General features: G+C 36.8%; 1 protein-coding gene across 3 annotated transcripts in view; it reads right to left on the bottom strand.

Moving 5' to 3' along the window:
* Window positions 1-12,071, bottom strand: part of ACAD11 (acyl-CoA dehydrogenase family member 11) — a 93,311-nt gene that overhangs the window by 8,656 nt on the left and 72,584 nt on the right. For all 3 annotated transcript variants that reach the window (XM_004762499.3, XM_045088912.1, XM_045088913.1), the window contains 4 exons: window positions 9,247-9,313; window positions 8,111-8,196; window positions 5,144-5,215; window positions 4,105-4,259 (listed from right to left, as the gene is read on the bottom strand). In XM_004762499.3, coding sequence (XP_004762556.1) covers window positions 4,105-4,259; window positions 5,144-5,215; window positions 8,111-8,196; window positions 9,247-9,313 — 380 coding nt within the window. The remainder of the gene's footprint in view (window positions 1-4,104; window positions 4,260-5,143; window positions 5,216-8,110; window positions 8,197-9,246; window positions 9,314-12,071) is intronic.

The raw sequence follows: 12,071 nt of genomic DNA, 5'->3' as shown, positions 1-12,071 counted from the left end.
TCTGCTTCACCCTCTCCCACTCCCCCTGCCTGTGTTCTCTCCCTTGCTGTGTCTCTGTCAAATAAATAAATAAATAAATAAAATCTTTAAAAAAAATAAAATAAAAGAGCTATACAAAAAGGTATACCCAGAAACACTATAGATGAATCAAACTGGAATTCTAAAAATGTTAAATTAACCTAAAGGAATGAAAAACAGAGAACATAAAACAATAAATTAAATGGCACACTTAAGTCATAACATGAATTATTACAAAGGCAAAGACTACGGAGTGGATTAAAAACAAGAACCACCTAAGTGCCAACTAGAAGAAATTCACTTCAAATATAATGATATAAGCAAGCTAAAAACAAAACAAAAAAATAAAAAATATGTAATATGCAAACATTAATCACATGAAAGCAGGACCAGCTATATTACTATCAGATGAAGCAGAACAAAGAAAATTACCAAAGACAGAGAGGGTCATTATATAATGATAAAAGGGTAAATCCATCAAGAAGAAGTAGAAATCTTAAATGTGTATGCAGCAAACAATGGAGCTGCTGACTATGTAAGAAAAAGCTGACAGAAATGAAAGGAGCAGTAAACAAATCCACAATCCTAGCTGGAGCTTCAACACCCCTCTCCCAACTACTGATAGAACAACTAGACAGAAAGTCAGCCAGAATACAGAGGAATTCAACAACACCAACAAGCAACAGGATCTAAGAGACATTTATAGAACATTCCACCCCAAAACAGGAGAATACACATTCTTTCCCAACGTTCTCAAACAGTAAGAGAAACAATATCCTAAGCCACAAAACAAATCTCAACAAATTTGTAAGAAATTAAATAATATAGTTTGTTCTGTAACCACAATGGAATCAAACTAGAAATAAGGACAGAGTAACAGGAAAATCTCCAAACACTTGGAAACTAAATAACACAGTTCTTAAATAATTCATATGTCAAAGAAGAGGCTCAAAGAAAATTGAAAAATAAATTGAGCTGAATTAACATGAAAACACAATATATCACAATTTGTGGGACACAGGTAAAGCAGTACTGAGAGGGAAATTTATAGCACTAAAAAACATACATTAAAAAGGAGGAAAAGTCTCAAATCGATGATGGATGCTACCACTTCAAGAACCAAAATAAATCCAAAAAGCAAAACAAACACAAATAAGCAAAAGGAAGTATATAATAAAGAGCAGAAAACAATAAAATAGAGAAAAATCAATGAAACACATATCTTGTTAATATTAAGCCCTAATATAACAACCACATTTTATAGTTTTGTATGTTAATAATTAATATATTTTAGGGGCACCTGGGTGGCTCAGTGGGTTAAGCCACTGCCTTCGGCTCGGGTCATGATCTCAGGGTCCTGGGATCAAGCCCCACATCGGCTCTTTGCTCAGCAGGGAGCCTGCTTCCTCCTCTCTCTCTCTGCCTGCCTCTCTGCCTGCTTGTGATCTCTCTCTGTCAAATAAATAAATAAATAAATAATCTTTTTAAAAAATTAATATATTTTATATTCTTTGAAAAGATCAGTAAAAGCAACAGACCTCTAGCAAGACTGACAAAGGAAAAAGTAGGCACAAATTACTAATGTCAAGAATGAAACAGGAGATATATCACTAAAGAATATAGAAACCAAACCTTATCATAAAATCCTACAAGCAACTCAATAGATAATAACAGATACTTCTGGTTGGCCATAATGAGTTTTTTGTTGTTGTTGTTTCCATTCCTCATCATAGAACTGATATTTACAGTGGAGAATAATTTGTTAAGTTTGATCAGCAGCCAATTACAGTGCTATTATTTGATCCACATTAACCTTCCATAGTCACTTTTATGCTTGGTTATATTTGCTGCAGTACCTTTCTTAAACAGTGGTATTTGATCAGTTTTCCTATAACACTGATGTTCAACATAATAGCTGCTAATAACTACTTGTGGCTACTGAGCATCTGAAATGCCTAGTCTGAATGAAGGTGTATCGTAAATGTGAACTATACACCCAATTTAGTAAAATTAGTAGTTTTTAAAAAAGAATGTAAAATACCTTAATCTTTTTATATTTATTTCATTTTGAAGTGATAACATTTTAAATATACTGGGTTAAATAAGATAGATTATAAAAATCAATTTCATCATTCTTTTTACTTTTAAAAAATGTAGCTATTAAAAATTTTTTTTTATTTAACTAAAGCTTTTTTTTTTTTTTAAACGTTCAGTTACTAGAACATATTTCTATTGGATGACTCTAGAGGTTGAACCAAGGCTCTAAATTAACAACTTCAAATAAGCCCCAGCAGTAAGTATCTTTTTGATAACTATAAAGCTGGGTGATTATAACTTCATGAACAGATCACAAATACATTTATTTTTTAGCTTTTGAATAAAAGAAAGTATTCTCAGTTGGGTCTCTACTGACCTTTGATTTGCTGAAAAGCATTTAGTGGGCAGAAACTGAGTGCTCTAAGGAGGTGCCAGATTAATTTACTAAGACATTATTTTGATACAGAACTTTCTACTTTCGTGCCTGAAATAATTTAGAAGGCAGCTGGAAAAGAGTCTCCAAATTCAGGGAAATGGAATGTTACATACATAAACTGAAAAAAAAAAATCTGGCTCATATTTTTGTTTACGACATGCCTCAACATCTCTTTTGCTTCTGCCAGATCATTTTCTTTGTGCCAAATGCAAGAAGTTTCCAGTGAAGGGAGGCATGTTTTTGAAAAGCTCAGGCTTGTTCTGCCTGATACATTAACTTACAAAAAGCAAGAGGGAAATTTCCCTCTGGTATAGTGTTAAAAATATCTCTCATGAAACTTAAGGAGAGTGCTTTTCTGTGTTCAAGATGTCTTTGCATCTCTCCCTGTTCTTCTCGCATCCTGTTCCAGGGTTTGGGTGGCAAACTTGAAAAGAGAAAAGTACAGGAAGAAATTGATGCCATGAGCAACTCTTTAGCTCCTACTCAGAGCAGCATGGAGTTGTATCCATGGTCCCAAAATTGATACCTTATTTTACTTCCTCCCACAGTGTCCATCCAACAGCTGAACTCCTTGCCCTTGCCATATACTAAAGGGGTTCCCCACAAATTATCCCTAGGTGTGCGCTAAAAATAGGTTGTATTTTTCCATAAGAACAGTGTTATAACTAAATCACAGATATGCTGAATAATATTTCACAAAAAGAAAACACAGTCTATAGGAATTTAAGGTAAAAAGTATACTGTGAAATTTTAAAAGATGCTCACAAATATACAAGGGAACCAATGTACTAAAATGTACATGTCCAGCAAACACAGATACAATTTTATCAGCCTACATTTGACCTAACACTAAAATGTTAGCAATCCTAAATACTGAATATTTAAGAATAATTTTTCTTGCCTTCTTAAAAGGAGGGCTTTTGGGAGATGATTTGAATATCCCACTTATAAAGTTTCCCAAGGAAGTCAGAAATGACTGCTTCTTTTCCCTCTTGATAAATATTCTCTAATTTTGATTATAGTGGGCACATGTAACTTTATTGTTTATTGTGCTTTGTAAAGAACAGACTCCATAGTACATAACTTATAGATGGGAATTCAAAAAATCATGAACATCCCACCAAACTATTGGTCCCATTTCTACTTACATTTCTCTAGTAACAGGGAACTCACTTCCTACAGAAGCAGGCCTTCCATTTTTTAGATCTCTCTCCTCTCACTGAGTTGTAGGTTATTTTCCTATATTTCCTCACTTATTACTAATTCCCTTCAGAAAGCCAAAGAACAAGGCAAATCCTTCTTCTTTATGCCAGCCCTCTCAGATCCACAGAGAATGCTAATGTACCAGTTTCTCTAGAGAACAAGAGTATGAGAAAGTTGAAGGAACTGTCCATACTCTTTGAGCTGTGCTGAAGCACATTGGGAATTATTTAATCTTTCACAAAGTTAAAGATCTCTCATTAGACTATATTAAGTACAGGAAAATATACTTTGTGGAAAAAAAGCATCTTATTTACGTAGAGGAAATCTCCCTAAGATCAATAATGCTGTTTTGTTACAAGGTCAGTGAGTGCATGGGGCTATAGTAAATTCAAATAAATAATCATCCTTACATGTGAAAACAGTTTCTTCTTAAAGGCCACCCTCTGTGTTGCTCGTTCACACATAATCTGCAAAGCTCGTTCTGCCACCCCTACTGTTCTCATACAGTGATGGATTCTGCCTGGTCCAAGGCGGCCTTGGGCAATTTCAAATCCCCTACCTTCACCTGTAAGGAAGAAAGGAAAACATTAAAGTGGCCACAGCCCACTTATTTTGTTATTTACACAAATCTTGAGAAAACGATGAACTGCCCCCTCAATGAGAATTGTGGTATTCTGGTAGGAAAAAAGTCAGCTCTGTAATAGTGTTCATTATTTATGGAACTTTTGATTTCCATGTTTTTTAAAACTACCACTGTTAAACATTTTAATCCAATTCAGGAACTGTCTCTTGAGAACCAACTATCCATGTACCGCAGTGGTTACAAAGATAAGACACAGTCCCTACACTAGGAGTTCAGAATCCAGAAGTAGGGGCAAGGATGCTAGGAATAAGGGATATGGAGGAGAACAAAGAAAGGCAAAGGAGAGAGAGATTGTCTCCTGAGGGAGGCAGCAGGGGCTTGTTGAGTGGATGGGGTGAAGAACACAAAACCATTCTGAAAGAAGTGCCATTTGAGATGTTCTCTGAAGGTTGGGTTGGGTAGGATTTTAGTAAGCAAGAGGATGAGGACATTCCAGTCATTTAATATGCAAAGTTATTTATACTTCTAATGGGTTTATATATAAGACTTGAATTCAGAAAGAACATTGAGGTTTTCTTAGAACAAGTGGAGACCTGAAAGTCATGTTTTAGGAAAAAGTATGTTGCTCTGAATTGTACATTTTTTTGTACTTAGCGATGTTTTCAATTGATGTGATATATAAAACCAAATCAAACACTTAAATATTATTCCATGTAAAAAAAAAATCCACCATGAAAAATGTTGCCTTATAAATGGAGTAGGAGGGAAAAGTATCTAAATCAAAGTATATTTCTTATCTTTTCCAGATTCAGACGAAAATACTTTAGTACACAATACTGGAGAATCATTTCTCCAACTTATCTCACCTAGTATTAAGTTGGTGGCAGGAACTCTTACTTGATTAAAATGAATCTCAAAATGTCCTCCATGAAGATGATCTATAAAATAGAAAATATAATTTTATTTTTTTTAAGATTTTATTTATTTTATTTGACAGACAGAGATCACAAGTAGGCAGAGAGAGAGAGAGGAGGAAGCAGGCTCCCCGCCAAGCAGAGAGCCTGATGCGGGACTCCATCCCAGGACCCTGAGATCATGACCGGAGCCGAAGGCAGTGGCTTAACCCACTGAGCCACCCAGGCGCCCCTAGAAAATATAATTTTAAAGAGCAAAATGAGTTGACCTGAAAGACACCCCCCCCCCCGTCGTTAACTAATTAACTGCTCTTTTGTTGTGTAAAAGTACCCCTCCTCCCCTTGCAATGAAAAGACCCTTCCCCCAGGGTTGAATTCAATGTAAATGCTCTTTTGCCTTTCTGTAACCGCTTGGCTTTTAGGGCATGACACTTGACTCCTGTTTGAACAAGATACCCTCTCCTAATAGCCGGGGCATGGTCACGTAGGCAAGGGGGCTGCATGGTCCCGTAGGTCACATCGACAGGGGGCTGCATAGTCAGGTAGGCAGGATGTCTTTCTGCCTACCTAAGGTCAAACTTCCCCTCTTTGTTTCCCCTTCCTGCCTTTCTCTTCGCGCGAGGGGGTCTTCCAGGGCCAATCCACTAACACCAAGTATGCCTTTTTTTCAAATGTTCAAATTGTCAGCCAATCAGCCCCATCCCATCCGGGACTTGTATGTACCTGTCTATAAAAATCCTGCACCACCCCAGCCTGGTGTGCTCAGCTAACAGGAGCTGCTGACCACCCGCAGGCACGCACTGACCACCCGCAGGCGCCTGCATAACAATAAAGAACCTCTTGCTGTTTGCATCCTGTGGCAGTGTTGAATTCTTGGGTAAGGGGATCCGCGGGTCTTTAAGACCAAAAAAATTTCATATATAGTTAATAATTACTCAAAGAAATTACTCAGAAGTAGGACTTAAGAGCCTTATATGTCAGATATTCCTAGGTAGACCTCAAGCTCTGAACCCTTAGCACTCCATACCCTAGAAAACTCATCAACTGTTCCACTTAGAAGAGATTTTAGAAATCATTTGATCTAGACTTTCAAATTCATTTTCTGAAGTTGCAGAGTTACTAAAATGGAAGGTGGTTTCACAGACCCAAACAGATTATCTTACTATTATTTTATTACTGCTTTTTCTTTGAGACTTCTAATATATGGGGTTCCATAGAAAATTTTGCTTGGAAAGAGAAAAAGGTTCCAATGGTTCAAAAATTAAAAGTGAGTAATGTAATTCAAGTTTCTTATTTTATCATTGTGTAAATCAATGCCTGAAGAGGCAAAGAGCCTCCTACAAGGGACAGAGCAGGCTCAGTATTCAAAAACAAAGCAGTGATTGGACTTTGAGGTATGTTTACTCCCAGTCCAGGCTTGTTCCCTATGTTTGCCTCTTGGAAATGCTTGCATTTGATGGAGACTGGGAACATTTCTGTCTTTACATCATACCACCTACCCCTCCTCCTGCTCCCCACCCACCCTTCATCAAGTTCTGGAGATAATCTCATGCAAATTCCACACCCTTTTCCTGTCAGAATAGACATTAATAATTGATCTTCTCCACAATTGTTTCTTTTGGCCTTGGGCATGGGAGTTGGAGAGGTGCTGGTGAATCTGTCTCACTGAAAATTCAAATATAGGTTCTGCAATAGAGGTGATTTCCAGGCAATTTAAACTATAAATCCATTTTGGGGGTCTTCAGGCCATTGCTCTGCAACCCAAAAAATCCCCATGCACAATTTCCTCTAGTGAGCTTGTTCATCACTGTCTTGAAAATTATGCTTAGTCTGCGGGTATATTCTACAGCTGCATCCTATGGGAGGTGATGACAAATGTTCTCCAAAACTCCAAGTCTTACTTACATCTGGTATTGAACATTTTTATTAGCCATATTCAACTACAAAGACAAAGCCAGGGTCACCACAGAAGATCATATGGATCAGGTTCAAAAAACTTTTCCATAGCATTTACCTGCTGATTTGCTGTAATTTAGTTATTTATGTGTTTGTAGTTATTGCTACTCTCTCCTTCCCCTAGCATGTAAACTCCATGAGGGCACAGATCCTAGCCTATTGTGTTCACTGATGTATTCCAAGCACCTAGAACAATGGTCAGCCCTCAATAAGTACTTGCTGAGTGAATGACCTGAGCAGCAAGGGAACAATGAACAATGAGCCTGAGGTAGGTAGCAGGAAACAAAAGTATCCTTGCTTTTTAGAAATTCCACCCAAAGAACAGAAGGAAGGAAAGTTTTGCATTCAAATCAGTCAAAATTCATTGCTTACTAATAGTTTTTGTAGTTTGATTGGTTAATAAAGCTAAACTTGAAGACAAAAGTGAATTTTATTGGGGTGCCTGGGTGACTCAGTTGGTTAAGCATCCTTGTCTTGATTTTGGCGGGGGTCATGGTCTCAGGGTCATGATCTCAAGCCCCGCACTGGGTTATGCACTGGGCCTGGAGCCTATTTAAGATTCTCCCTCTCCCTTTGTCTCTCACCCCCATTCTTGCTCGCTCTCTCCCAAAAAAAAAAAAAAAAAAACGTGAATTTTACTATGGATTACTTAGATTTAATTTTTCTAACTCTGTTTCATTATAGCATTCTCCAGGATGACAGAAGTATCAGTCTTAGCTGCTGTTCCTTGAATACAATCTACCCTTTCCAAAAAGGAAACAAAATGAAGTCCAGTGTTGCACCACTTCTCTCTCTTTGCTTTATTCTGAGTTCCACCAGTATTTATATGAAGATAGTCATCAGCACTAAAGGACTTCTAAGAATACATCTCCTACATTATAATGCTATCTGTTCCCTTAAGTGTTACTGCATATTTCAGTTGTCCTGCTTGCTAATGCATGCTCATATTGGTTGAGTACTTACCCATGTAGCCAAACACTGACAAAGGCCTTATTATTTCTACTCCAGGTGTGTTGAGAGGGACAAGAACCATGCTGTGTTGTTTGTATCTAGTTAAAGAAAAACAGATGTTAGGGAAAGTGTGCTAAGTGGAAAAATAAAACAGATCCTAGGTGGAGTTGCAATTGTCATTTTTGTTGTTATTATGTAATCATGTAAGCAATGATGTCTGGAATGGGAATTGTGTAAAAGACATACATCAAGCAGAGTTGGATGTTGGCTGTGATCTGGAACAGTAACAATGATTTGAAAATAAGTTAGTTATTTGAGGATTCTCGTTGCTCAGCAATGGAAACTGGGAACTGATACACAATATCAAATTTTGCAAGACTATCAACTTTGATCTACATATCTAATCACTTAATTACTTATAGACAGTTCTGAAAATTTTAATGTATTTTATAATCTGATCCAAACAGTTCTGAGGATTCAGCAACACTTTCTTTTTATTTATTTATTTATTTATTTATATTTTTAAAAGATTTTTATTTATTTATTTAACAGACAGAGATCACAAGTAGGCAGAGAGGCAGGCAGGGAGAGAGAGGAGGAAGCAGGCTCCCCACAAAGCAGAGAGCCGATGCAGGGCTCAATCCCAGGACTCTGAGATCATGACCCGAGGCGAAAGCAGAGACTTTAACTCATTGAGATACCCAGGCGCCCCTCAGCAACACTTTTTAATGCAGGAAATTACACAGTGAAGAACATACCGCAACACTTCCTGAAATGCTTCTTAAATATTATCTTACAGTGAAATAACTGTGAAACACAAATGTGACATTAATCTCACATTTTATATTATGATTTGTAAGTCCAAATGGTGTATTTTTAAAAAAAATTATTTTAGAGTCGGTGGGAGAGACAGAGGTAGGAGGGGCTGAAGGAGGGAATCTTAAGCAGGCTCCCTGCCCAGTGCAGAGCCTGACACAGGGCTCAGTCTCACAACCTTGAGATCATGACCTGAGTGGAAATCAAGATTTGGAAACTTAACTGAGCCACCCAGGTGCCCCGACCAAATGGCATATTTTAAGTAAATTATGTGGATAGAAAGCGCAATTCTTATTCCCAAATAGATCTCTCAATCACAATTATTTTGTTACCTGGTTGCAGAGGCATTTTTTGTTCTTCCCATAACAATTGCAATTGTGCACTTTGGATTTCCAGCTCCTAAAGCAAGGGGGAAAATAAGCAGAATACAACACAAAAAGAAATTTTTTAGTCTGACATTTCACCCTTAAAGTTCTAATCCTTCCAAGTTTATCTTGCAAAAAAATAGGAAGAAAACCCTTAATTCATTTAAAAATGCTTATGTGCTAAACTGCACAGGCAAAGCCAAGAGTGGACACCATCAATAAGAGCTGCAAAAATAACCAGAAACTGAAGCCATGAAACAGCTGCAACCCTTAAGACAAAATGACGGCTCTCTCATTCATACTATTTCGGCATGTTAGAAAGGTTGTGAAATTCTTCTAGCGTATTTCCTCCTGTTTAGATCTCCTATTTTCTGACATATGACCAACAAAGTATTAAATCTCATATGGTATTAACTATCCAGCCAGTGGCTGAGAAAGACCTCATTTCCCTTACCATGGAGTTGGGTGAAGGTGAGTTGGTCTGAGGATCTCAGTACCTATCCTGACTATACTATTTGGTCAAGACATACTATACTAAGGAGCAGCTGAGGATGATTTACCTGGAGTTGTCTACATATATAAGGCTCTGACTCTACCATCAATAAGCCTAAGTTCTCATTTTTTTATTTATTAAAGGTCAGGAATTTGAAATCTAAAGTTCTTTCCATTTAAATACAAACTTTTATTTTATCACAGTTCACAGCTCTATGGCAATTTCCCAAAGGGGCCTTCTTATAAAAACTACATTTCTTTTTCACCAGTTAAGTCTAAACCCTGTCCCTCAGGGAAACTACCATTTAATTGGCTTTCTAATTACAAGGCTACACACCACAGGATCAGACTAAGTTAAACACATCTGTACAAAATCTTTAAACAAATTATCAGATTCTTTTTTAAAACTTTTTATAAAAAATGGTTTTAAGAGATTTGAAATCATTTGACCATTCAATGAGAAATATTGGGAATTATTTCAAATACAGCAATGCCCCTTATCCACAAGGGATATATGTTCTAAGATCACCAATGGATGCCTGAGATTGCAATTGGACCAAATCCTATGTATACTGCTTTTTTCCCCATACATACACATATGTGATAAAGTTTAATTTTTAACTTAGACATAGTAAGATATTAACAACAACTAATAAAATAGAACAGTTATAAAATATACTGTAATAAAAGGTTGTGAATGTTGCTGATTAGGTAAGAAACAGAGACCATGGCAAACAGAGATAAAGAAACGGAGGATAAAAGTCAAGAGTAAAGGTAGAGAGAAGGGGTTTACTTTAAACCCCAGGACTCACAAATGAAATTTTAAAATTCCTTATAGTTGAATCTCTGGCTCTATAGAAGAAGCAAATGAAACAGAATTACAGTCATAACTGTACTCTTATTGTGTTTTTGGTATATCTGAGGAGATACTAAACTAAATAAACAGAAAACTATACAGTAGAAATTAATTTAGAATTTGCTAGAGCTCAGAATAGAAACCAAATTGGTAGCCTTCTTATTTATTTATTTAGCACACACGTGACAAGGGGGAGGGGCAGAGGAAGAGGGAGAGTGAAAAAAATTCCAAGCAGGCATCACATTGAGTGAGGAGCCCTACTTGAAGCTTGATCCCACAACCCTTAGATCATGACCTGAGCCGAAATCAAGAGTTGGACATTCAACCAACTGAACAACCCATGCTCCCCTTGATAGCTTTTCTAAAACCAACTTGGAGAGATTCACGAATGCAGAAATTTGTTTGTCCCCCATTACTCCTGAGATTCCATTAAAATAAATATATACGTCTGTTCAGGTTTTCTATTTCTTCTTGGTTCAGTTTTGGTAGTTTATATGTCTCTAGGAATGCATCCATTTCTTCCAGATTGTCAAATTTGCTGGTGTATTAGTTACTCATAGTATGTTCTTATAATTGTTTGTATTTCTTTGGTGTTTGTTGTGATCTCTCCTCTTTTATTCATGATGTTATTAAGCTGGGTCCTTTTTCTTTTCTTTTTGATAAGTCTGGCCAGGGGCTTTATCAATCTTATTAATTGTTTCAAAGAACCAGCTCCTAGTTTCCTTGATCTGTTTCTACTGTTCTTTTGGTTCCTATTTCATTGATTTCTGCTCTGATCTTTATTATTTCTCTTCTGCTGGGTTTAGGCTTTATTTTCTGTTTTTTCTCCAGCTCCTTTAGGTGTAGGGTTAGGTTGTGTACTTGAGACCTTTCTTGTTTCTTGAGAAAGGCTTGTATTGCTATATACTTTCCTCTCAGGACCGCCTCTGTTATATACCAAAGATTTTGAATAATTGTGTTTTCATTGTCATTTGTTTCCATGAATTTTTAAAAATTCTTCTTTAATTTTCTGGTTGCCTTATTCATTCCTTAGTAGGATGCTCTTTAGCCTCCATGTATTTGAGTTCTTTCCAACTTTCCTCTTGTGGCTGAGTTCTAAAGCATTGTCATCTGAAAATATGCAGGGAGTGATCCCAATCTTTTGGTACTGGCTGAGACCTGAAATGTGACCCAGGATGTGATCTATTCTGGAGAATGTACCATCTGCACTACAGAAGAATGTGTACTCTTGTTGCTTTGGGATGTAATGTTCTGAATATATCTGTGATGTCCATCTGGTCCAGTGCGTCATTTAAAGCCTTTCTTTGTTGATCTTTTGCTTAGATGATCTGTCCATTTCAGTGAGGGAGGTGTGAAAGTCCCTTACTATTATTCTATTATTGTTGATGTGTTTCATTGATTTTGTTATTAATTGGTTTATATAATTGGCTGTTCCCATATTAGG

The sequence above is a fragment of the Mustela putorius genome, unplaced genomic scaffold (genome assembly GCF_011764305.1).
Source record: "Mustela putorius furo isolate JIRA1106 unplaced genomic scaffold, ASM1176430v1.1 tig00003834_pilon_pilon_pilon, whole genome shotgun sequence".
In the NCBI taxonomy this organism is placed as follows: domain Eukaryota; kingdom Metazoa; phylum Chordata; class Mammalia; order Carnivora; family Mustelidae; genus Mustela; species Mustela putorius.
The sequence above is the reverse complement of the archived record's forward strand: the minus strand, read 5'-3'. Positions and strand labels throughout refer to the sequence as shown.